At 36.6% G+C, this 27,328-nt stretch overlaps 1 protein-coding gene across 1 annotated transcript in view; it reads right to left on the reverse strand.

The window, feature by feature from the left end:
• LOC311173963 (ATP-binding cassette sub-family A member 9-like) overlaps positions 1 to 27,328 on the reverse strand; it is a gene marked incomplete at both ends in the record, with an annotated part of 103,778 nt that overhangs the window by 23,580 nt on the left and 52,870 nt on the right. Inside the window, 17 exons of the mRNA XM_084238047.1 lie at positions 568 to 687; positions 2,093 to 2,232; positions 2,839 to 2,929; positions 3,381 to 3,519; positions 3,787 to 3,906; positions 5,626 to 5,801; positions 6,448 to 6,558; positions 8,494 to 8,555; positions 9,318 to 9,486; positions 11,073 to 11,220; positions 12,141 to 12,326; positions 12,545 to 12,686; positions 14,844 to 15,070; positions 15,635 to 15,738; positions 16,589 to 16,753; positions 18,605 to 18,812; positions 20,192 to 20,300. Coding sequence (XP_084094173.1) covers positions 568 to 687; positions 2,093 to 2,232; positions 2,839 to 2,929; positions 3,381 to 3,519; positions 3,787 to 3,906; positions 5,626 to 5,801; positions 6,448 to 6,558; positions 8,494 to 8,555; positions 9,318 to 9,486; positions 11,073 to 11,220; positions 12,141 to 12,326; positions 12,545 to 12,686; positions 14,844 to 15,070; positions 15,635 to 15,738; positions 16,589 to 16,753; positions 18,605 to 18,812; positions 20,192 to 20,300 — 2,417 coding nt within the window. The remainder of the gene's footprint in view (positions 1 to 567; positions 688 to 2,092; positions 2,233 to 2,838; positions 2,930 to 3,380; positions 3,520 to 3,786; positions 3,907 to 5,625; positions 5,802 to 6,447; positions 6,559 to 8,493; positions 8,556 to 9,317; positions 9,487 to 11,072; positions 11,221 to 12,140; positions 12,327 to 12,544; positions 12,687 to 14,843; positions 15,071 to 15,634; positions 15,739 to 16,588; positions 16,754 to 18,604; positions 18,813 to 20,191; positions 20,301 to 27,328) is intronic.

The following is a 27,328-nucleotide window of genomic DNA, read 5'->3' on the forward strand; positions in this document are numbered from 1 at the left end:
TAGAATTTTAAAACTCAATTAGGAAAAGGAAAAAAAAATAAAGAGCATGGCAAAGAGCAAACACTGTAAGATAATAATAAACCAGAAACAACAAAATGTTTTAGAGCAATGAGAAAGGAAATGTAGACCCTTTCCAAGGAATGGCAATTAGACTGACAGCAAATCCTTCAGCAGCAGCAATGGAATCCTGAAGACATTGGAATGATACATTCAACAAGCTGCCAGAAAAGTAACTAGCATTCTACAATTTTAGTTTTCTTTTCTCTGTGTTGAATACGTTGTATATTCAAAAAAGTATTACATCATCTGCTCCACAATGACCTAGTCTTGTACACTGATGTATTCCATATGTCTAGTAAGATACATGCTACAAAAATAAGGCAGTCAAGATGGGAGACCAGCATTAAGAGAAAAGGGAATGAAACAAAAATACATTTCCCATCTGCTCTAAGTTTTTCCAAAATCAGACTGAATCTACAGCTCCAAAATTATATAACTTGATCATTCAAAGTATATTTTCAAAATAAAATATTTCACAGAAAGAGAAAATTCAAATTTCTTTTTTACCTGATTCATCGATAGCTGATTTTCCTTCTAATTTCAAGAATACCTCATTCAAAGTTGTCATGGAAACACCATAATTCTCAATACCCTGGTTACAACATCTATCAAGATCCCTGTAAAGGTCTATAAATAGGCACAAGATTGTATCAAAAAATATAATTTTTAGTAAAATTGATAGTAACATATTTACAAAAAGAGAAAACAATTATGATAAGCCAAATGCATTCATCAGATGCAAAACGGAAATTAAACAAATTTTATTTCATTTTATTTTTACTGCAACCTTATAAGAGATTCTGAGTCACAAACACCCGCTAAACTACTCCTGGCTTTCCCCATCTCCACCACCCCTTACCCTCTTGACCCACTCTTTCCCCACCCCCTTGACCTCAGAACCCTCATTTCATTCATTGGTGTTCACTAATTTTTAAGAAATATTTTACCTTGTTGAAATGTCTGCTATATAAAAGTCCAATATTTGTCTTGGTCATTCTGTCTTGCTTTGCTACACATAATTCCCTTGAATTCCTTCCATTTTGCTATAAATGGCAACATTTCATCTTTCCTTATAATGTGAGTGTAAAATTTTAAACATTCATTTATTTCATTCTTAGAAAACTACACAGTGGGTGGAATTTGGAAAACATTATATTTTATCTAAACGTCTTTTTAAGAAATTGTTAGAATAAGGGAGTCTTTGGCGGGGGCGGGAGGGGAGGGATTGGGGTCAGAATGGGGGGGCTGCAATTGTATGGGGAATATAAAAATAAAATTTATTATTTAAAAAAACTATAAAATACTATAAAATATAAAAAAATTGTTATGTCTTTTAAAGAAATTAAGAGAAATGTACATAACAGAGGAAAAAAAAAAAGAATAAGGGAGTCTTACAGATGGACTGAATGCTTGTGTGCCCTGATGTGATGGAATTAGGAGGTGGGGTCTTTGGGAGCTAATTAGGGTGAGAAGAGGTTATGAGGGTAGGGGCCTCATGAATGGGATTAGTGCCTTTCAAGAAACAGGAAAGCTCATTTCCTCTCCCTGCTCTACAGGCTACAAGAGAAGTAGATAGTCTGCAGCTCGGGAGAGATTGCCCACCAGAACTCAGCTGTGCTGGCGCCTGACCCTGGACTTCTGCTCTCCAGAACTGTGAGAAATAAACGTGTATTGTTGTAAGCCACCCAGTCTATGGTGTCTGTAACAACAGCCTGGACTGAAATAGAAAATGTTTAATTCAAACACCCATTAAGTAATATTTTCTCAGTAATAGAGATTTGTACATCATATTTGAGATAATTGTTAGATTACTTTAAAAGAAACAAGCAGTTAGACTATACAAAGTAACTAAATGATTATAGAAATAATTAAGTGCTGTGTAAGTTTCCCTTGTTTTAAAAAGCATGAATTAAAAGACTAATGCATATATATAGCTTTGCATTCTCTCTCCTCTCTCTCTTGTCATAACACCATTGTAATTGTTAGTAACATCGTTGATATAAAGCATGCCATGGTCTCAACACTCTTTTACCTGGAAATTTGTTTGTCCTTCCCAAAGGCAAAATATATACAAGCTTCTCTTCACTCTGTGCTGTTAGTTTGGCATCAGGGATGTGCTGTTTAACCAGCGATGTTATACTGTCTGGATTGCACATTTCATTCAGATGCAAACTACATTTTAAAAGGGTAAAGTTATTTCTATCCAACATTACCTCTATGAACAATTGCACTAGGCACTTGTCACTTTATTAATATTTATGAGACAAAATGTATAATCTAATGATAGAAGTAAAATGAAGATAAAATTTACAACATGGTGGAGGAACCAGTGTCAGGGATACAAGTGACCCAAGGAGAAAAGAGATTTCAGCCACATCTGGCTTTTATAAAAGCACCCTACCTCAAGACTGTTGGGAGATGAAACAGTACATTGCGAGACCAGATAGGGAAGTGGTGAAGGGGTGAGAAATCTATTGAAATTTTCAAGATGCATGAAAATATGACGACAGGTCTAAGATATCAATAAATCTCTCTTAGCAAATACTGTGCTGAGAAAACATTTTCCAAAATTTTTATTTAAATATAGCTCAATCATCTTTATATTTTCACTGACTATCATCCCACAATCCTACATTCTTGCTAAGAGAAGTTTCAGTGTAGTTCTAATACAGATCTCCTGAAATGAACTTACACACGTGAGTCCTATGGTAACATACTAATACTGACATCACCTGTCCCCAGTATGTTCTAACATGTCTGCAGTCCCCAGGTCTGTACCTTAAATGGTAGCCAATGCCCCATTTCTGCTTCAGGAATAGAGAAGAGCCTGCACACTTCAGCCTCCCGTTGGATATAAACACCTTCCTGTCTAAGTAGAAAAAAAAAAATAGGTTGCATTAAGGATCTATTCTTTCACTATTTGTAAAAGAACAAATTCACTAATAAATAATCTATTTTAAGAGCACGATCTGGAAATAGATATACTCTTTCTCATCCAATAAGTAAAGTAATTTTATTGTTTACTGTATTAAGCAAACTGATCACCTGTCAAAAGAACCTGTCTCAAGTCAACTGGCATCCATATTAAACATCTTTGCGAGTAGGTCACATGTTTTATAGCCAAGGCGATGCTTTGCAATAGGATCAGCGTATTCCCATGAGGAATGTATTCAGGGATGTGGACACTCAAATGGATGAGAGCGAGATTCTCCCATCATGCCTCTTGGCAGTCACACCTGGCAGCTGTGATGGCACATTTCCATACACACCACATGTGCTCCTAATTCCTTACTAAAATATATGACAGAAAACCGAGTCACCAGCCAAGATGTCAGCCTCATCCATGAACTGGGTGCTGAAGAGAATGACTCTGTCTGATTTTCTCTCCTTCAGGAGGCTCCACACTCGGTGCCTTGAAAGAGGATCTGAGCCAGCAGTTGGTTCATCCAATAGCAGAACCTGTGCAATAGGAAAGCACGTAAATCCATGTTGTCCTTTCCTGCAAGATTGTTTTTTAAAGCAATATACTTAAAAGTATATTTTGGGGAAATATCTTAGTACTTAATTTTCCATTTTAAGAGTCCTCTTCCATTCATGATTTGCAAATGAAGTCCAATGGAATAAAATAGTTTTATATTCAAGATGAGCAGACTCTAGTGTCATTGAAAAGAAAAGTAGCCCTATAGTCCTGATGTTAATTTCACCAGTAATTTTGGTTTGACTTACCTGCGGATCTCCTAAAATGGCAATCCCAAAAGTGAGTTTCCTTTTTTGTCCTCCGCTTAAATTTTGAGCAAGAATGTCTTGAATATTTTTCATCTCTAAGTCCTGTATCACTCGTTGTACCTGAGCAAATAAAGGATTTTTATTCCAAAATTCAGAATGTTTTATTTAAAGCACTAGAACTTTGGTGTTTGTTTAAAAGTTGTTCTTTTTTAGATTTGACTTACCATTCTGTGAAGAGGCACCTTTTGGTCATCCAGATTCTACTAATAGTTTGCTTTCTTCCATACAGCATTTTTAAACCCATTTTTTATTCTCTACATCACTCAAATGACTGTGAGCAATTGAATTATTTAGTAGAAATAAAAAACATCCTCACCTGTCTTGCATCAGCTAGAAGTAGCACAGATCCCATTATATTTCTTCTTTTAGATAAAACATTCAAGAAGACACTACATAATCTTATAAAATGTGATTCATCACATGTACAATCCAATGATTGACTTCAGAATGAAAAACACCACCAGAGAAATGTTCATAGGATTCTGTTAGACACTAAACTACATGATTAATAGGTCATAGCTTGATTGATAAAAGAGGCACCGAAAAAAACCCCTCTTTGGTTTATGTATTCATAAAACTCACTTTACGGTTCTATTTATATTGAAAGTTGACATGGCTGAGACTTTGAGACAAAAGTGGGGCGTATTCAAAGAGGATCCCACTGCATACGAAACAACATAGGTTTTCTGCTTAAGCCCAATTGGATGCTTCTATTTAGAACACAGTATATCACAATGGGGATAAAGAAGCAAATGGTTTCTCACTTTCTAGTAGTATTAGAATCTATAGTTAGAATACACGGGTCTACCTATGGTTAATGTTTGTCGGTAACTTTAAAAATGAGTACAGGGAAAAGAGTAATGTCCTCATTTAAGTCCTATCTAAATGCATGAAAAACACATTGTAAAAGTCCAAGGTTTTTTTTTTTTTTTAAATCAATGCATTAATTTGGTATTATTTGGCTCACTACTGGGAGAGGCAATATTCACTGATTCCAGTACTAAGCAGGTATTTATAAGTGTGCTTGAATATTTGGATTATGCTTTGTCAAGATAAAAGGCTTGTACATTGTCATATGTCTATCTTCATCACATTTTGTATGTTTTCCTCTGTATTAAATGTAAAGAATGTTAATTGTGACAAGTAGTACCTGGCGTGTAAATATGTTCTGATTTTTGTGAAACAAGTGATCAGACGGTATAATATCATACTTAAGAGACTGGTCCGTGGAATTAAAGAGTCCTTGGCTTCAATCCCACTCTACCAGTTCATTTAGCTGGAGAATTTTCTGCAAATTATTTACCATCTTTAAGTGTCAATTTCATGATTCATAGAGTGGAAAAATACTATGTAACTCATAGGTACTGGTATTATACTCGATGATAACTAAGTAGCTATCATTTACTAAGAGGTTGCTAAATGCCATGCACTCTGCTTATATGCTTTCTATGTTTGATTGTAAACACCACCATAAAGTATGCCAAATTTACTGATAAAAAAAGTGAAATGCATAATGTCACCTAAATTTTCCTCAATACGTAAGTTAATGTTGAAAGAATAAGGATTTCTCAATGGTCATTTCTACCATTTCTCAATAAGAGGACTGATGATGACTGTAGTCTGTATTCTACAAATCACAATTAAAAAATGTTTAAAAAAAAATAAAAGTTGTTCTTTTTTACCCTCTAGGTAATGAGCTGTGTAGAAATAACACAAACATATTCAGTTTTCTAGTTGATACATTTCATGTTCTGCATGACATCTAACATGTTCATTTACCTCTTGCTCCACTTCCTGTGGCTGAATCCCCTTTACTTTAGCAAACAGCCTCAGATTTTCTTTCACCGTGAGAAAGCCAAATTGCACATTGAATTGTGGACAAACTCCCGTGAGTTTGCTGACAGCTTCCAAGTCAGCAGTCTCTGAAAGGGAGTGATTATAGATGGTGACCGACCCTAAGAGTAGAAGGTAGAGATTTAGCATCAGGATAAAGTACCATAAAGTGGAAAACAATGTGTGTTAATCACTAAAGTCTTTAAAGCATATTTTAGCTACATAGAACAATGGCAAATTTAATATTCATGATATACCTGATGTAGTTGGAATGCCAATTAGTCAGCATAAAGCCACTCATCATGAAATATTTAAACCACAAAGCTTTTCCTAAAGAGAATATAAATCTATAAAAAAATTGAAGAAATTTCTAAAACTTTTCTCTTTTTTAAAGATTTACTCTTTTATTTATTTATGCATACAAGAGCTGGGGTGTAGGCCAGAGGTGGGGTAGAGGATTCACCAGAGAGAATGAGAAGCAGAGAGGTAGATCTATTGAAATACACTGCTGAGGAGAGGTCTGCTGTGCCATGTGGGTCAGCTCCCTGACTGGGGATCAAACTCATGCTGCAGTGGCTGGTGATAGCTTGATAGCACTGAGACTTTAACCCTTACACCACCAGGGAGGCCCTATAACTTTTCTCTTCATGCCTAAATGTGATTAGTAGTTAATGAAACTACTACCTGAGAATTAACAAAGCTACTTGACTAGTAAAATGCAGTTAATTCATTTGCCTTATTCTTGTCATTGGCTGATTGTTTTCTCACCTGATGTTGGAGCCAAAAGCCCACTGAGTACATTCAGCAGGGTGGTTTTTCCAGCACCACTGTGACCGAGGAGGGCAGTAATCTGGCCTTCATATATGTCAAACACCAGACCTGCATTATTTCAAAAAAAATAAAGTATACTCAGAGCCTATCTGGTAACTTTGCAGTCTCTGAATTTTTTAATAATTTCTTATAGCATGTATACATTGGCTAGCAAGAGTCAAAGAAAATCCATGCAATTTTTTCTTTAAAATTATCTCCCTATGCTGAATAGAGAGCCCAGAAATAATGACACACTTATATGAACAACTAATCTTTGACAAAGGAGCAAAGAATGTGCAATGGAAAATGGACAGTTTGTTTAATAAATGGTGCTGGGAAAACTCCACATGCAAAAAAGTGAAACTAGACCACTACCTCTCACCATGCACAAAAATCAATTCAAAATGGATAAAGAACTGGACAAAAGACCTGAAACCATAAAATAAATGGAAGAAAATACAGGCAAAACACTACAAGACATACATCTCAGAAACATCTTTAAAGACTCATCACCCAAAGCAGTGATAGTGAAGGCAAAGATAAACACCTGGGATTACATCAAACTGAAAAGCTTCTGTACAGCAAAAGAGACATTAACCAAAACAGAGAGACACCCCACTGATTGGGAAAAATTCTTTGCACTCCATTCAACTGATAAGGGACTGATCACAAAGATATACAAAGAACTCACATGGCTCAACAAAAACAAAATAAACAATCCAGTCAAGAAATGGGCAGAAGAACTTAAAAGACATTTCTCCAAAGAAGAAATGCAAATGGCCAACAGGCATATGAAAAAATGTTCAACATCCCTTATAATCAGGGAAATGCAAATCAAAACCACACTGAGATACCACCTTACACCAGTAAGAATGGCACATAGCAAAAAACCAAGCAACAACAAATGTTGGTGAGGATGTGGTGAAAAAGGAACTCTCCTACACTGCTGGTGGGAGTGCAAACTGGTCCAACCACTATGGAAAGCTGTCTGGAGGTTCTTCAGTCTACTAAAAATGGAGCTACCATATGACCTGGCAATTCCACTACTAGGGGTCTACCCGAAGACACAAAAACATTGATTCAAAAGAACATCTGTACACCTGTTTATTGCAGCACTATTTACAATAGGTAAAACCTGAAAACAACCCAAATGCCCAAAAATAGATAACTGGATCAAGAAGATGTGATATATATACACAATGGAATATTATTCAGCAATCAAAAAAGATAAACTCGTGCCATTCACAGCAACATGGATGGAGCTAGAAGGAATTATGCTCAGTGAATTAAGCCAGAAGGAAAAAGAAAAATATCGGATGGTTTCACTTATAGCAGGAATATAGCAGAACCAAATAAGACATCGGTGTAAAAAAGTAATAGTAGTACAAAACACAACAAAGCAAAAACAGACAATTATAAATCAGAGACATTCTGCAGGGGAGGAGGAGGGAGAGGGATCAAAGGGAAGGAGGGAGGAGCACAGGGGACTGAGGTGATGGTGCACGGGGGCATTGGGGAAGGAAACTCTATGGGAACTACACCTGAGGGGGTGGGGGAAGTAGATATTGTTTAAAAAAATAAAAAATTTTAAAATTTTTAAAAATTATCTTTACAAGAAAAAAATTATCTCCCTATGATACATACTTTATAGCTGTTACATTGTAACCATTATTATGTGATTAACAAATTTTTAGATAAAAGTAAAGTTTATTAAAGATAGACTGACTAAAAAAATCAGCTTTAAGATTAGGGAATATGATGAGTTGAAAATAAAGAATATAATGATGCTATTGCTTATCTTTCAGACTAATTGGCTATAGGTGGTGTACCTGACTTTCTAAAATTGTTATATGGTTTTAAATTTACTTGGAAGGAAACAATGTGTTTAAATAAAGAAGAGCCACGGTGTCTGGATTTTCTGTTCTTAGAACCTTCCAAAATGGTATAAAGGGAGGCACAATCATAAATCAAGCAGCCCTACAAAATAGAAACATACTTTATTACCTTTCAAAGCTTCTACTTTTTCATGTTTTCCTTTTTTATATTCTTTCTTAAGATTTTTAATTCTGAAAAAAAAAGAAGAAAATATTTTGAGGGAATTATGGAGATGATCAGATGACTGATACATTAAGTCTTTGAGACTTTGGAAAATTCGGGGTTCTCTCCTTCCTGCACACCCAGGTGATGGCAGAAGCATCCAGGACACCCCCTTAGATGGAGAAGTCTCGATCATTGTAAGCTGACAGGCTGCACTAGAAGCAGTAGCAGCTAGAGCGGGGAAACAGAATGCTGGAAGGGGGTAGGGGAGAAGGAGGGATGGAGAAAAGGGGAGAGAAGAGAGAGAGAGAGAGAGAGAGAGAGAGAGAGAGAGAGAGAGAGAGAGAGAAGGAAGAAGAAGAAGAGGAAGAAGAGGAAGAAGAGGAAGAAGAGGAAGAGGAAGAGGAAGAGGAAGAGGAAGAAGAAGAAGAAGAAGAAGAAGAAGAAGAAGAAGAAGAAGAAGAAGAAGAAGAAGAAGAAGAAGAAGAAGAAGAAGAAGAAGAAGAAGAAGAAGAAGAAGAAGAAGAAGAAGAAGGACACTGAGGAAAATGACATATAAAGATTATTTCTTTAATGATGATTATTGGTATACTATAAAGTGCTAGTAAATGAAACTGCTGGTAATTTGACAAAAAAAAGTGCTATTAAGAACGAGTATATTCTTTCATGAGCATAGTATCCTGGGTGTAGTTGTACCAAGATGCAAATCTTCGTCACATCTGTATTCTGTCTGATAGAGTTCTGGTCTGTCACCTGCTCCCCATTGATTGTCCATGTAATTTCCTTATTACCTGATGGCTTCTTTTCCATGGAATTCTGGAGACACTGGTTCAAAAGAGTCATTAGATGAAGAATTTGAATCTGTTTCATTCTCAAGAGCCACGTGATCAGCCCTCTGGGGTTGGAACCAGAAAGAGGACTTCAGGAAAAACCAGGGAGAATGTCGATGTCCATATTCGGCTTCATGAACAGGAGACAAATACTGGGTCAATCACCACTTTATGGACTATTTCCACCACAGAGCATCACATCAATACAATCTCCTTTATTTTAAAACTCAATAGATTGTCACCTAAAGGTCTTACTGTTTCAATATGTCCATGACATATACAGAACAGTGAGAAAAACATAACTTAGGTGTTACCATCCACTATGGTGTTTCTAATATGAGAAGCGTGTTGCATTGTTATCTAATTAGAAATCCCTCAAAGCAGAGTGAAATAATTCAGGAGGAATTTAAATATAATATTAAACAAAATCTTAATTTGCCCAGATACTTAAATACGTTTTTCAGAGTCACTGGTAATGCTAAGAAATAGGTCTTGTGTCATTGCCTGGTAGAATTTTAACAAGTCAATAAAGACTGATGATTCTAGAACTTAAGGTTCTCCTTATAAGCGAACTTGGGGCAGGAAATAATGAAATTAAGGACAAATCTTAAGAATGAAAGAAATGGAGCAAATGCATAGACATTAAGGAGAAAAGTGAAAGGCTTCTGGGTGGTACTTCTCAGCAATATAAACATAGCTGCCTCTAACCATTACTCTTAGTACTCTTAGGACAAGAACAGAAAATGCAAATAAATTACAGGAAAATGGGATCTGGGTGACTGGAAATTTTTACAAGAGAGTAAAGATGATTGATTCATGTTATTCCTAAATTTACTTTTTTTTAAAGATTATTTATTTATTTATTTATACAAGCACTGGGTACAGTCAGAAGCGCGGGAGGGTGAGAGAATTCACCAGAGCCAGAGAGGGGAACAGAACAGGCAGAGTGACAAAGTACACTGCTGAGGGGAGCAGCGGGCAGCAGGAGAGGTCTGCGCACCATGTGGGACTGTCGCCTGCGGCCCGGGGATTGAACCGGCGCTGCAGAGGCTGTGAGCAGCTTCGCAGCCCAGCGCTCAACCACCTGTGCCACCAGGGGAGGCCCCCTAAGTTTACTTTTATGGAATGGCTTATGCTAGACGTTTTTCAAAAGTACTGACAGCTGTTATTCTATATGTCAATTCTCTCAGAAAGATGATGAATAAAAATTCAAAAGTCTCCTTCCTTCCTTAACTAACTTTCCCGTTTTTTTCCACTACCTCCTCCCTAACATTTATCTAATAGGAAGTAGGATGGATAGACAAACTCCTTAGGTAAAGACTGTCCTTCTCTGTAGGACAGATTTGCTTTTTCTATGCAACTAAAATGTGGATTCATAATCCATATTGCTTGCAGGTGAGTTAAATTGGGAATCACTTGGAAATTCTTAAAATCCAATGTCAAGCACTAGCATCCTTCACCTAGTTCTACTATAAGCATTAACAGTATAATTTTCCATAATCTCTTGTGCCTCTTTTTTAAAACAAATAATCTAAAGTATTAATTGCAGAACAACATTTTAGAAGGTAACTCTATAAACAAAGTGCAGAATACCTTTAGGCTTATTTAGAAGTTTTAAAGAAAGATGCTTGATAATTTATATTCAATACATTGTAGGCAGTTTAAAGAAATGCAATGAATTAAATTGTATTGAATCACAACCAGGTTACTACTTACTGGGCAAAATTTTGTCAAAATACAATGTCAATACCAAATACAAAAAAGCATCAAATATCAACATGAAAAAAGTCGCTATTATTAAGTAAGGGTTGTTTGTAGAATCCAAATGGACATTAGAATTCACGTCATAGTCCAAATGTATAAGCTGGAAAAAAAAAAACATATGTTGAATTTCCAAAGGATAAAATGCAGAGTTATTTTTTCTTATTTCTGCTAGACACTGGGATTTAATAGATATAAACAGACATAATTCCTGTCTTTACAGAGTTCTAATCTACTGGAAGACAAAGCAATGAAACAATCCAACTCCAAAGTAACTTGGGGAATTAATGGAGGTAGAAACCAAGGACCTAGAGATGCATAGCAGCAGTAGACAAATCCTGTAGGAGGAGGTAAAAACTCAAGGAAGGTGAATTTTGATCTGGGGGCACAAGGACTGCATTGGGCTTAGGATAGGGGAAGAAGGGTATTCCAGACAGGATACCATTTGAGAATGAGAACATGGCGGGGTGAGAGTACTTCAGTAGTTGGGCAGAAGACAGAAGAATAATTTCTTTGAAATTTAATTATATAATACAATGAGTTTATATGTAACATAATCTTACATTTAACATTTTATATCTATGATGTCACATGTAGAATTAAATTTCCTGAGAAGAGGTTCAGTTTCATTTATAACTAATCAATCAAAAAGTAAAAATGTATTTCTATTAAATTCCTGGTTTTCAAATACTTGTAATATTGTTAAGGGGTCACACTTCCTGTGCATTAAATTAGATTAACACTATCATATCATTAGAAAACTTATCATTAGGGAAAAATACAAATTACAAGTATATCATTAGGAAAAAAACATTAAAGGTAAAAGTTGATCCAGATCTATAATTGGTAATTTACAAAGAAAACTGATTAGGCTGAGAGAAATAAATGCAAACTTCTCCTATCCCATAGGGGTGCATCTTTACAAAAGTGGGTGGGAATTTTAATGCTTCAGACTTGTAGCATGAATTTCTCAGAGGGAACCTCTTTTAACTAAAAAAGTGAAACAGTTACATTAGCTCTTACCTGGGCCATTCCAGCAGTGAACGCAAAAGGGCTAAGAAGACATAAGGTCCACTCCCAAAAAGCAGGGAGATGTCTATACAATGCAGTGAATCCCAGACTCCCCCAAAAGACAATTAGGAGAAAGACCACCAAGCCAGTGAGGAAGGGTTTCTTCACCAACACGCTCACCAGGAAAGCTAAAGTTATCTGGGAAGAGAGAAAAACTTTAGTGAGCGCATAATTCTCTGAGAATCATCAGTAGCATAATAAAATGAGTTTCATATCACAAAAGGGTATTTCATCAACATTCCACTCTGAGATACTGTCTCCTAGAAATCCTGCAATGTTGCAAAGAGAAGAGAAGGAGTGGATGAGATTCAGTGAGAAATGACCAGTAGGTCTCGTTGTTTAATCCGCGAACTCACCAAAGAAAGGCCATACAGGAGGAAGAGGATGAAGATCACCATGAAGCCAGTTAGGACAATAACCTGGGCAGATTTCACAATAAGAGCCATCAGCATGGCCACAATGAGCGTGAAGCCAGCGTACATCAACCCCCAGGAGAACCTAACAGAGAAACAGAACATCAGCTCTGATGGCTGTTAGTTCATTGCTCGTTCATTCGTTTATTCAGCAAATGATTTGCAAAGCTTATCATGTGTCAAGAACACAACAGCCAAAGGAAATACAACAGCTAATAAATAGGAAAATTTCTCTGCCTCAAAATTCATATTCTACAGGGGGAAGAAGGCCATAAATGAGTCAAGAGGTAAAACAGGTATTTAATTGCAAAAAAAACAAAAAACAAAAAACAAAACAAGTCTGGGTGATAGAATGAGAGCAATTGGGAGAGGTTTTTAGTGTGACATCTATGAGTTTACAATTCTTGACTTCCTTTAATAAAGTAATTATATAAACACCAAGGATGAAATATACATAAAGACATAAGGATCAGCACATTTTTTTTTTCTCTAAAAAGCCAAATAGTAAATATTTTAGGCTTTGTGGGTAATAAGTTTGCTTTGTAGCATAAAGCCATTGTAGACAATACACAAATGATGAGTATGTTTGTGTTCCAAATAAAAATTTATTTGTGGACAATGAATTTGATTTTCACATAAATATCTGTGCACCATTAAATATTCTTGCTCTTTGGATTTTTTTCCTAAACATTAACAAAACCCATTTCTAATTTTCAGATTGTATAAAAATGGGCTCTCATTTGCCAATTTTAATATGAATTATTAGAAATTAGATATAGATGCGGATATACACAAAGGTAAGGATGTCGTTTATATATGTCGAATGTGAAGCTAGGTTGTTCTTGCTATTAATACCAAAGAAACAGGAAGAGATTTCTTCAGAAGAGAAAGAGAACAAAAAATGCTTCTCAAGCACATGGATCTGGGTTCAAGTTTTCTCTGCTACACTAAAATTATGATTCTGAGAGATAGTTATGGCTGCTGCAAAGTCTTGTCACTTTTTGTTATAAAAGAGAAAATTCTTTTTGAATTTTATTTAACTAGCAAAAACAGGCACTAGTGTAGGTCTCTAGTAAAGGTAAAAGGACATAATGCAAACTTTTGAAAAGCAGGGGATACCTGTACTTCCTTTGGCTAAATTCATTAGAAAATTTTATTTTATTGTCAATTGGGCATTTGATCTTTGGTTTCATAACTTGCACTACTGTTCTCCCAGGCATACTTTCCAAAGTTCTACCATCTGCCATCTATTTATATAACATTTAATGTGAATTTATATAATGCACTTTAAATACAATTCCTTCTTTAATCCACATGGCCAAGGAAAGATAAAATTATTATTAATGCTTCACAGAAAAGAAAACCAAAGTTTAAAGAAATTAGGGAGTTGGCTCAGGGGGGTAATGCCCACGTGGAGATGAACCGTTGCTTCCTGCTTCCCACCCACTTCAGCACTTCTGGTGAGAAAAGCTCTGAGCTTAATTAGCATGATGGCTCATTCAATATGGGGTCAAAATCAATCATTCTTTCAAATAAAACATCTGAAACATGCATTCCATCAAACATCAGAAGTCTCAGGTTCTTGTGTATTTGGGTTTACCCATATCTGTTTGCCACTGACTGAGAGCCAGCATCATTTGCACAGTGTCCTGTGTATCAGCAGATAGCTACAGGATGAGACTTTCTTTAATTCATTTTTTAATTTTTTTTTCCTGAAAGTTTATTTTATTTTCTTAATATATATTTTACGTTATTCTTCCTTTTTGTCCAATGCATGCTTTCTCCTCTTGGGTGTAGTCCCTGCAAAATTCCCCACCAACACATTCCCTCCCCTGTTTTGATCCCTCTCTCTCCCCCTCCTATGCAGCATGTCTCTGATTAATAGTTGCCTGTTAATTTTGTTTTTTAATTTATTATAATTATTTTTTTCCTGGTCCCTTATTTGGTTCCCCTACATTCCTCCTAGAAGTGAAACCATCCGATATTTTTCTTTTTCCTTCTGGCTTATTTCACTGAGCATAATCCCTTCCAGCTCCATTCATGTTGCTGCAAATGGCATGAGACTTTCTTTAATTCAAAGAGGTATAAAAGTTGCGTTTACCAAGCCTAAAGGTCTATCTCCTCCACTAGAATGTACTACTAGTGAAAGCACCACATTTACATCTGATATGTTGGGCACACCACCATATTAGCTTGCTCTGTTTATCTGTGCTGTGTGATGGATTGTAGCCATGTGATTTACCAGAATGCTGACTCTCGAAGTCCCATCATTGTCATCAGTGACTTAATGCATTGTCTTTCTTGCGCAACATTGACTGAGACATAGTATATGAATGCAGAAAAAGAGATAACGCAGAAGAAAATGAAAAAATCCGTCGTGACTCCTGCTTGGGCAACAAAAGGTAAGAGCTTCATATTTATGCCAGTAACTGACATGAGCTCTTCCATCACTGAATGATTTGTTGTGATCTGAAGAGAGATATCAATAAATACACTGTTATTAAACTAATTATAACCTCAGACACTTTTTCTCAATTGTAAGAAGCAATGTATATTTCACATTTAAATATATATGTCCATCATAACCTGGCCCGTGGGAGGAAAAAACAGAGGAAAAACTGTTTTTCTTCTGAATTTTTAGGTCATCCGTATTTACCATGTCTGCTTGACAAAACCCTACTCATGCATGGAGGCTCTAATTAAATGTCACTTCAATCCATACATCTCCTCTGATACTTCTCATCAGTGCCTTGCAGTTCGTTGTTTATCTACCACACCACTTCCGATTCTATCATAGAACTTAAACTCTGATTACAGCTATATGTCCATATTTCTATCTCCTCACTACCTCAGATCCCAAGTTCTACTTCTTTCCTAACCCTCAGTGCTTAGCATAACTGTGTCAACATAGTAGCTGTTCAGTATATTGCACCAAAGTCCTCAAGTGCATAAATTAATAGGGCAGCCCTTTATATCACCATCCACCAAAATTCAATTCACATTGTTGTTGTGTTCCCTTAACTTACTACTCACTTCTATGATGGCAGCATTAATGGCAGCTTGGAAAGCTACGAAGCCTTTCTCCCAGAAGATGGAACCTTCACATGTGATTTTTTCATCTATTGCTTGACAATGTGCTTTAGGAAAAGAAGAACAGAAATATCATGATGGGATGAGATGATCTTGGTTAGAGGAAAAATCAAAAGTTCACATGTTCCAACCTGCACTCTTAGTCCATGATAGTAAATGGCAGGACTGTTCGGTGAGGTTCCGTAGGAGAATCCAACATCCAAGGAGAATACATTGGAATACATATATTTAAATGGAGGTAATGTTGGCTTACATTACTGTTGGTGTTTTGGAAGTATAGGTCCCCCTTCAAGTGTAGTAAACTAGTGTACCCATCACCAAATCAGCCCTCATCCACTGCCACAATCCAGTGTGCTCCCTCCCTGCTTTGTTCTGGTCCTTCCTCCCAATCTGTATGGTTCAGTTCTATAGTCAGCTATCAAGGGTTAGTTTTTAATCTTGTCTTTATCTGACCCTTGTTTGATTTCTTCATATTTCACATCCAAGTGACACCATATGTTGGAATGTGTTACTAATATTCTTAAGATCAGTTCTCAATAATTTTGCATTCTCTCATCTAATTCTCTCCATTAATCAAGAATGTTTTGTTGATCTTCATTCTTATATTGTTTGGACCAAGAAAACACAATTTTTAAAAAAAAATTTGGGAATCATTGACCAACAATGTTATCTTGAGGTTTTGTTTAGGAGTAAAGCAGGAATAACAGCAAATATTATTTCCTAACAAAGCAATGTACTTAAGACCAAAGCTTTATTTCATAGGAATAAATCTCATTTACATTCAGAAATTTAAAGTTTGTGTTGTGTATGTTTGGGTAGCTTTATGCCATCACATATGTACACTTGTGGCTAATGTCATAATAACAAGACAAACTTTTTTTTCTAAGAGAAAGTTACCTAAATGGTCTCTGTGTTCCTTCATCTTGGGGATTCTACCTCTCCAGGAAAACTTCAAATGATATGAGAAGGTATCATTAAAGATGACTCTCACTGCATCTATAGAATAGTTAAAGTCCAATTCATCCATGCTTTTTTCATCGGGCCACCCCATGATTGCTCTTCCTGCCAAGTGAGAGAAAGGAATAACTCAGTAAAGATTTCTACGTGGTCCAAAGACAGCACTCCATATTCAATCATGTTAGAGTTATTTCTTCACTAAAGGCAAGCTGACCCTAAACAAGAGACTCAGCGTTAGAAGGATGACTGTGGTGGGGGAGTTCAAACATTCTAAATAAAACCAGAAGAGTTAAGTGGTAATTACATTTTATCACTAATAGATTCTGCCTGTGCAAATACACTACTTAGCCAATAAGTTAGAGCACAATGAATTTGGAATAATAGCAATACCGATGCATATATTAAAACTCATGAACACATAGATCTATCTAAAGCTGAAATATATACTATAATGATAGGCAGATGCTGTAATTATAGTATATATTTCCATTTGACAATGTTGTCAATGTGGTCAAACTTCCAAAGACAGCATAAAATTGTTAAATTTGAAGTGTTTTTTCAAGAGACTTTGTTTATTCTAGAATATGTAGTGTAAGTGAATGACTGTTACTAACCAAACCCAGACCGTGTAACCCATGTGCTTCCTCACAGATGGGATGCTGTTGCATACATGTTCCTGGTGCATTTGAACATGTTCCTTTGTTCTTTGTATTTTTTGCAATCTGGTAACTGGACCCATAGGCTTAAGCACACTCAGGTCTAATCCCTTTGTGTTCTTCCATCAGAGTGTCATCATTTCTGATTCTCTCTCCTTTTGAGATATTAGCAACTTCGACCTTCCGTATCCAGATCCACTAACTCAATGGGGGTTTCAAAATGGCAATGCTCTATCATTTCTTTTTCTTTTATGAGTAGAAGACATGAAGCAGTACTTTCCATCATCTTTTTGGTTATCAACAGTCCAGTCTGTTGTCCCATTTTCAAACTAAGGACTGATCCTCCAAGGACAAATAATATTTTTCCTTTAACGTCATTATGAAAGCACAGATTTAGGTATATGTTGAGTAAGTTTCAAATCATTACACTTGTTTTTGTTGAAGATCAACTTAAGCCAACTTTGGCCAGTGAGAGTCTCTTCAGGCTGAAGTAACCCATTTGTTCCCAATGGCTTTCTAGCTATCTGGAACGGTAACATTCCTCACCCTGTAAATTTCTGCCCTAGACCTCAGCCTCTCCTTTCTTCTGTACTGAGACACTGGTGTTTCAAAGGTATGGCTGACAGAACTAGACTATTTCATAATTACTTATTTGGCCTGTCCCACTTTAACCATTAACAGCCTTGTAATAATGTTCTAACACAGCACTACCAACACAATTACTGAAAATGGTTTCAATTGTTCTTTACAAATTAGTACTGGCTTCCTCATATAGTGTTTTTCTCCCCTTCTTAAGCCCATCAGATATCCTACTGCATCCCTTTGCTCTCTCACCACCTCCAGAGAGAAAAGAGAATACAGGCTTGTAGCTGCTAAGTGCTTCTTCCTCATTCACTTATATTTTGGTATTCAGTAAAATACTGTCATCCAATCTTGTAAACATTGTCCCTGATTTCTTGGTTTTGCTATCTAATTTTATTCTCAATTCTTATGTATTTGAAGAGAACAAAATACATGCTGTAAATGCTGCTCAAACTTTCCTGAAACTTCTCACAAAATGAAAAACCCTGGACTATATCACTTTTATCCTATAATGAGGATAAATTCTTTTTATATAAGATTTCCTAAATAGGAGACTAGAAAATAGGATAAGGAAATCTCTCTGATATTAGAAAGGAATGTGCATCAGTGTTATAAATTAAATCTAGAACTTGAACACTTAACAGTCTATCAAGAAAATCCCAAAATGATTTTTTGTGTTTTGCAAATGTGGAAATTACTATGAATTACCCACACATACCTTTCAGGAATGGGGCTGAAGCCACTTTATTCATTATTTCCTGGGTCATTGTGGACTCGGGTGCAAATGCAATAACATAATTAGAATCATTAAAATTATCTACACGTCCCAGATCCATTGCAGGCAAGTGAGGAAAGTCATTAACTTGATGTAAATCAGAGGCAAATAGGTATGCAAACAGTATTAGAAGAAATGAGAAAAACCACTCCTACACAGCAACAAGAAAAAAAGTGAAGCAAATCAATCTCCATTCAACCACAGATTAAACATTCACAGACAACTGAAAACAATTATGTCATGCAGTTTGGATTCCATCTTTTCTGTCCCAGTTTTCAATTGTTTCATCTTCCCTTTGTCCTTTAAATATGCAATATGCACATTACCCATCAAGACAGAGTTGTAGAGTGAATTCCGAATTGAGAATCTAAGTTGGTCATACTTTAATGCAAATGGCCCAATGGTTAATAGTCATTTGAAACCTGAGTGGCAGTGATAAAGAAGTGAGTGTTAGCTGGTTTGGGGTAGATAACCAGTTTCCATCAACAGAAGCAAGGTGTTATTACCCTCATCTGCCTGCATGTAGAAAAAGATAGTCTCCAACTATATAGCACATCAAAAGAATTCTGAAAGTCTTCGTCACTTGACAACATTCTAGAATTGGAAATGCAACAAGATGCATTTGAAGTCCAACTATAAGAACAGGATGATGAAGATTATGATGATGATATAATTCTAAACAAATAGCCTTTTCAGAAAAAGCACATGAAAAAGATCATATTTACCTTATGATCCTATTTTAGCTATTTGTTGGACAATATATCTACTAGTATCTAGACAGGAAATCGACAGATACAATGCTTATAGAAAAAGTTTAAACCTGGAAGTAAAGCAACAACATAGAGGTAGAAGACAACTTTCATATTTATATTTACATAATCCGTGCTCCATGCAGGGGGTTTTGTACACTTCGATCATTGCCAATCGGAACATTTTTGAAATACAGTTTATGAGGGATTTTACCTTATTTGTGATTTTTTTTTCAAATTTACTGAATTTTCTTCACAAAAATAAGCACGATCTAAATGGAATCAAAAGTGAAAATGCCATTTTCTATTCCTGTTTATGCACCCATTATTCCCTTCTAATTGATATTGTCTCTATCCCTAGTACTATTGATTAGAAGTGTTAGAATTTGACTTTTGAGTGCTTTTAAAACTTCAGATTACTTTTTGAATTAATTCTAGGCTACATTTTGCCTCTTTGGTTTTGGCCCTGAACGTTTGTTCTTATTCCTTCATGAGACTCAGATGAATTCAAATATTAATAATTTCTATCTTTGCAGTATCAGATGTGGCCTTATTTTCCTGGGAGTTTTTGAATATGAGTTCTTTTTAAAAATGCCACGGTAGGACATATAAGAATATATTTTAAAGAGGTAATATTTGAAACAAAAGCCAAGTGCAGAATTTGAAAAAAATCCATCCTGCTAGTTAGAAATGGAATAGATGTTAAACATTAAATAATGAGGAAAAAGTCTTTTCTTTTTCTTTTCTTCTAAGTTTAAGGAGACAAAAACTCTGACCATACCAACAAGGTCTCTCTTCTCATCCTCCATTTTTTCAGTAAGTTCTTGCAGAGGAGGGCCCATGTTTGCTGACCCACACTGATGTGCCTTTTGCTCATTCTGACCTGTTTACTTTAAAACAAGGAAGGAAAGGAAGTAAATGTGAAGGTCTGAAATAGAAAACATTGTGCAATCAAACCAAAAAGAAACCTCCTAACAGCTGTTTCCAATTGCATGCATAGAGGAGGGAGCCAAAGGTTAAAAACAAAGGATGTTCAAGTTAAGTACTGAGAGAAACAAAAATTAAAACAATTATGAGATGTCATGTACATTTATCTTCATTTCCCTGGTAAAAATTAGTGTTAGGTAGCATCATCACTACAAATTAACTTTGCTCAATTTTCTACTTACACAGACATTTGGTGATTTATTACCAACTCATTACTACTTAGCAATATTCTGCCATCAATCAGATCTGCTTCTGGGTATATATGCCAAGAAAATTCTTCAGGGGTCCATGAGGGCACTGCATGAAGATGCTCATGACATAGAGCAGTGTAGCACAGTGTTATAAAGCAAGTTTCAATGGACTTCAAGAGACTCAGAGCAATAGATTTGCATCCACACAGCAATAAGCAAAAATCTGAAAACAATAGTGCTGATTTAAAAACATGAAAGAAGACCAGGAAGCTACATCACCATGCCATTTCTATTAATGTGCAGCACACCTTTTTCAAGAACATCCAGGAGGCACAGAATCACCATCAAATACAATGAAAAGATGACCTGCGGCAGTGGAAAATGGGGACTAAAGTTGAGTATAAACTGGGAGTAGTAAATTAAAAGAAATAAATAACCAAAACAAGGTAGGAGTTTCGCATGAACCAATCATTTTGTGTGCCTTGAGCTCAAAAATAGGATTAGCCTTTTATGAGTGAATATCAAAATAGGACCAAGAAAGCCATCAAAACAAACAATAACCCCACCAGGAACAAAACTCACAGGCAAGTAGATAAAGAAATCTCATGTAAGTTCAGAGGCTTCTGTATGGTTCATGATGACTGGACCAAATGGTGAGTGGAGAGAGTTTGAATGTTAACTAACATTTAATGGTGGCTTCCCATGTTCCAGGTAGTTTTAAGTGTTTTGTAAGAATTAACTAGTTTAATTCTCACAATAAGCCTTCAGGAGATATTTGATTATTCTCCCCATTTTACAGATGACGAAAATGAAGCACAGATTGGCATTGACTGGCCAAACACCACTACTTGTGGTAGAGTCAGGACTTTAACCCAGATGGTCCAGTTCTGGAGCACTCACTCCTAATCAGTGAGCTGTAGAAATTTGTCTAGGGAAATTGTGGACCAGTCGTCCCCTCTGTGCAAGAGCAGAGAGTCTCTAGCATCCATGTACGAGCAGTGAGGGGCATCAGGAGGGGCCCACTCAGCCACTTAGTTATCCACAGGCTTTGGTTTGCACTGTCACTGCCAGGCACTTCCAGATGCTGGAGCACTAGGAGAACAAGATAACTCTCTCTTTAGAGGTACAGAAAATACATAATTTTTGGAACAGAAAATTTTATTACAGTAAACAAGAAAAGTTTTAAAATCTTCCATTGAGTGACCATAATAAAATTCACAAAGGAAGAGAAAAAGAAGCAAAAAATAAATAACATACTTCAAATTCCCACTGAAGTCAGGAAAGAATGCAAAATCTTCCATGACACAGAGAAAAGTTTCATCAGCCTCCCAAATGTTCAAAGGAAATTAAACATTTGAAAATGTGAGAGAGAGAAATACATGGAATAAAGAGAAAGAAATGATCAAAAATAAAGTATTTGGTAAAGAGATATCCAAAAAGAAGAAAATTCAGCTGCAAGAAAAATGCATTAGGGAAAATTAATTGTAATATGTGTGATGGAAATTAATATTTCAATGTTGTGAAATGTGTAAAAATGCATATATTTCCCAAAAAGCTTTCCAAGTACCAAATATGACAAAAATAATACCTTTGAAATTAAGAAGTAAAGGGAAAAGTCAATAAGAATCTAGTTGACTGGAAGGGGGTCAACAGTTTATAATGGTGTAAAAATCAGCCCTATATATCGAAATCAAATACCTAGAGGACCCAGTTTTATTGCCAATAGAATAAATCTCAGACCCATGATATCTGTCATTCCCCCTTGCATATTTGCTTAGGTGGGAGGTGGTAGTAGTGGTGGGGGTAAGCTGACAACAGATATACAAATCAGATAAATTTGTACTTGCAAGTCCTGAGCTGGAACCTCATTCTCAGTTAAATAGGCTATTATTGGAGTCACCATAGACATCATTATTTGCAGGCACCCAAGTTGCTCTGCTGTTGTCAAAGGGATATAATGATCTATTCCCTCCTTTTATGGGTTCAGCCTGGGCCTTGGGGTAACCCACCTAAGGACTTAGCCTTGCAGGGAGAAAAACCTTTATGTTAACACAGCTTATCCAGTCAGTCAGACAATTGGATTCTAACATCACCAACTTGTGGTTTGAATTGCTTGCAGCCAGCATTCTAATTCTAGTCTAGAAACTACCCAGCAAGACTTCAGGACACATCTGTCTAACAGACATTAATGGAGGTGCTTCAAACCTGATAAAGGCAGCAGACTCCAGGTATGACAATCGATCTGGTAGTGGTGATGCAATGAAATTATTTAAATGATAATTTTAGTGTGGCCCAAGAATTACTAGTATAGGTTTTCCCCACTATCCAAAAGTAGAGCATTCCAACGAAACCTTACATAAGAGGAAGTGGTATAAATCAAGTACGCAATTACCATTAATTTATTCAGAAAACTTTTGAGCATTCCCAGATCCCTAAAATTGCCAACCAAATCATACCAAATAACTCATAAAAGCTAAAATAATACTAACATATAGCGAAAGCAGGAGTGTGATAATAAACACATAACTTAACAAACATGTAGTCCCTAGGACAGGAGCTTGGCGGGGCCACTCTTGCCGCTGGGAATCATACCACCTCTAGAGCAGCTGCTATAAAACCAACACTCAACACTTTCTTGCTTTCCATCTTTTGCCATTAAAGACAAAATCCTCAGTGGGTCACTTTCATTTAGCAAAACAGGGGTGAAACCCCATGAAGCATCTTAACTGATAAAATAGTAGTTAATAGGATCCATCATTCTAGCAGAGTGTCATTCTAGCATGACTGTCAAACAGACAAGACTTGGAGAGAGAATCAGTGGATGAAATGTTCCAAGGACTGTGGTTTGAGCTTTGTACGGTGCTTGGAGGGCAAGGTTGATTGGCTATTGAGACCTGGGTTTTTAGCGTGATGGTCTCCTCCCTTGGTGGTATATACTGAGAGGGCAAGGAAATCAAGAGGTTGCTATTGCCTCTTATCATTTTAACAGTGATCATCTGGTTACTAGCTGCAGGACCTAAACATCCCAATCTTTTCCATGAGGCAGGAGCAAAACCATGAATATACTGCCCTCTGCAGGTGTTCAGGAAGTAATTCACATGGGAAGACTGACTCCAGGCAGCCTCCAAGGCACTCCCCATGGTGTACTGCAGGGATATGCTGTTGCCAGTTAAGTCTGAAAGTCTGGGATTAATTGAAAACGAATGTGATAGGCAGAATCATGTTCTTCTAATCTCAGAATATGTGAATACATTTTATTACATTGCATTACATGACAAGGGGGAATGATGTTAGCAGATGAGTTAAGGTTGCTAAACAGGGAGGTAATCTGGGGTGATCTGGGCAAACCCAGTATAATCACATTGGTCCTTAAAAATGAAAAGGGAGGCAGGAAAAGGAGCTCAGAGTAACAGATGTGAAAAGGAGTCAGCCAGCTTTGAAGATGGAGGAAGAAAGACCAGGAGCAAGGGAATGTGGGAAGCCTCCAGAAACTGGAAAAGGCAGAATTCTCCCCTACATCCTCAAGAAAGGAACACCATCCTGCCAACACCTGGATTTTAGTCCAGTGAGACTCACATCACACTTCTTACCTCCCAGACTGTAGAATGTAAATGCGTTTCAGTCGTTAAGCCTGAGGAGATCTGTTACATCAGCAAAAGAAAACGAATAAGAAGAGTGAGTTAGAGAAGAAAAGAAAAGAAGAAATTTAAAGTCAGTCTAGCCCCAGGCCATTATAAGGCAAAATAGGTGCTGGAGGCTCCTTTGATGGTATGTGCACACATGGACAAAGGCAGGAATGGGTTTAAGTTCAAACAGTGTCCAGGAATGAGCAGAGGAATGCAGAAGAGATGTGGATGACCTCGAGATGAAGCCATCTGCGCAGGCTCTGTGAGCCTGGACACCCCAGCGAAAGCCCAAATGCACCATCTCCAAGTAGGGAATGTGGTAAACCTGGTAAGCCTGGTAAACCACCGAGTCTATCTCCCAAGTGCCCAGTCTTCTTTCTTTCCACAGGTGGATGCATGTGCAAAAAATTTTTATGAATAAAAAATAATCAATGTGATCTAATTGTCCTGATTGTGGTTCTTTGTTTCTGATGGATTTTTTTCCCCCACTGAACACCCTTCATGTAAATGTCATGTAAATGTCACCCTTCGTGTAAAATAACTACTCGCCATAGCACAGAACATCTCACTCCCTTAAATCACTCTGACAAATCCTGTGATCTATAAATAATAATTTGGCCATAAAGAGCCAGTAATTTTGCAGTCAGATTCCTAGTGTGCAGATAATAAATACATTGCACAACCAGTTAGATCAGATTTCTTGTATATTTCATGTGATAAATAAGATCAACCAAAAGATTGCTTTAAGTTTTCTTCATGAAGACATTCTCAAACCAGTTCAAACAATTCAAAACTCAGAAAGTCTTGTATCCTCCAATGATTACAATTCCTCTGGCAATAAAATTGAAAGTAATTTCAAAAAATAAATAATTCAAATAATTTGGAGAATCTCTCATTCCTGCTACCAAGCAACATAAAGTTCTTTTCAACTTATCCATAGCCTACTAGACAATATAATATTATTTGTTTAAACATGCTTTGATAATGGGGTAAAGCTGGAAAAAAAAAAAACTTAGTTCTCCAAACGGCTATTTAGCCACACAATATAAAATACTCAGAGAGCTTGAAAAATCAGGTTCTCTAATAACAATAGTTACTGTTTCCATCCAAATAGTTTGGCATCCCCTATCTGAAGTCGTATGTTATATTTTCACAGGCAAAACAAGCATAATTTTAGAGGTTAACTTACTCTCAGGAAAGCTGGAACGAAAATAGAAACAGCTCCTCCACGGGCTTCCGCATGTCCTGGAGATGAATTCACATTCCTTTTGGGTCACTCCTATGTGATGCTTTGAATTTCAGGTTGATTGTGAATAGCTCCGTTTTAGATTGATTTCCGAAAAGGACTGTGGTCTTAATTCAGTCAGGCTGCCCAAAGCTCTGTGCTTCCATCACATGGAGACTTCTTTACAGTTTTCCATTTCTTTGTCTCCCCGCCAGTGCCTCAGCAGGGAGTTTGCAGTTGCAGATGGCTGGCTGGACATATCAAAACATTAGGAACGATCAAACCAAAGTGAATCCAGTCTTTCTCAATTAGTTTTTTCCTCTAAAACCCTAATGGGAGAGTTGATCCCCAACACAATCTTTTTAAGAAAGGTAAGTAGACAGATCAGAAAAGAGCAGACAGAAGTGGGAGAAAAGATTTTTTTTTAAATTATCCCTAAAAGTATTCAAATAAAGTCAAAAAGGAACTCAAGATCTTCCACTGCAATTCAGTTCTAAAACCTGGATCTAGAAATGTAGCAATGAAGCAATGTGGTTTTTTTTTTTTTTTAGGGTAGTAAAATGAACTCTGAATGTTCATCTGCATCTCAGTTGTCTTGCATGTATGCAAAGGGCAGCATCTTTCTTGAAGTGGAAAAATGAAAGAATCCTTAGAGCAATGTCCTATAAAAATACTTGCATTCCCAAGACCCACAGACTTGTTATTTCTGCAACAAGACCCAGAAAACAAATTACTTTCTCTGTAAGCCGCCCCTGGCTTTTAAAACATGATGTTTTTCATCTTGCTCAAGAAATATTTTTCATGGGTAATAATGACCTTTCTAACTTTTTTAACCATTAATATAAGAGGAAGACAAGGGAATTCCAAAATTTCCTGTAATGCATGGAGTTTGTCTTTGGCTACAGAAGCAAAGAAGCAGAGAGTCCCTGCCTTTGCACTTGCGGCCAGTTCAAGTTCTCCTGCACCGTAATTGTTTCCTGACCTCATAACTGAACAGAAATCCACGAGCTGTGAGTGCACTTCGTACATCAAAGGCTCATCTGTGTCCCATTGTCCGTGCCCATTGCACGAAAACTTCCTTACCTAGTTCCCATCCCCTCAATATTTATTCCAGCATGTTTACTCTTCTGCTAATTGCATGTATATGAGACCAGAAATTGCACAGCAAGCAAAGTACAAACAGACTGAACTTATTAATGCATGAGACTGTCAAACAAACAAGACTTCTGATTGTTTCCGTACGTCTGCTGTCTTCCCTGAAAGAGACAAAATGATCACATTCAATCAAATCGCCAGCATTTTGTACACGGGGAAAATATTAGGATATCGTTTTCAGGGAATTATTTCCCAGAAGGATTTTGTACCTAGGATAGTCCACATGCGTCCTGGCCTTGCTTGGTTCCAGGTTCTATTCTTTTTTGGTTCATTGGCCTCTGCTTTCACGAGCACCACATTACGGTCTCTCTAGCACCATCCACATTAATCTTGCTTTTCAACATTTTCTTGATTAAGTCATATATCTTCTTCACTCTTCTAAATAAGCTTTAGAGTCAGTTTACTGATTTAAAAAAAATGTAAAAAAAAATGTAATCAAGATTTTCAATGAAAAAAGTGACATTATTTGATCATGATTTCAAAAACGAAATGGCACTGGTTTGATTGAATAGTGTACTAACCTAGCAATTGCCTGTGGCAGTTACTGTGTGCAAGTCCTCAGCCACAGAATAATCTCATGAGGTAGGCATTATTATAATCACCCCTATTTTACAGATGCCAATAGTGAGGTCCAGAGAATTTAAATAACTTTCCCAATTTACACAGTGAGTGAGCAGCAAAGCCTGGTTTAAAACCCAGACCATCACCGCCTGTGAACAGAAATGACAGATGCT

Source organism: Talpa europaea (assembly GCF_964194135.1).
Source record: "Talpa europaea genome assembly, chromosome: 7".
Lineage (NCBI taxonomy): Eukaryota > Metazoa > Chordata > Mammalia > Eulipotyphla > Talpidae > Talpa > Talpa europaea.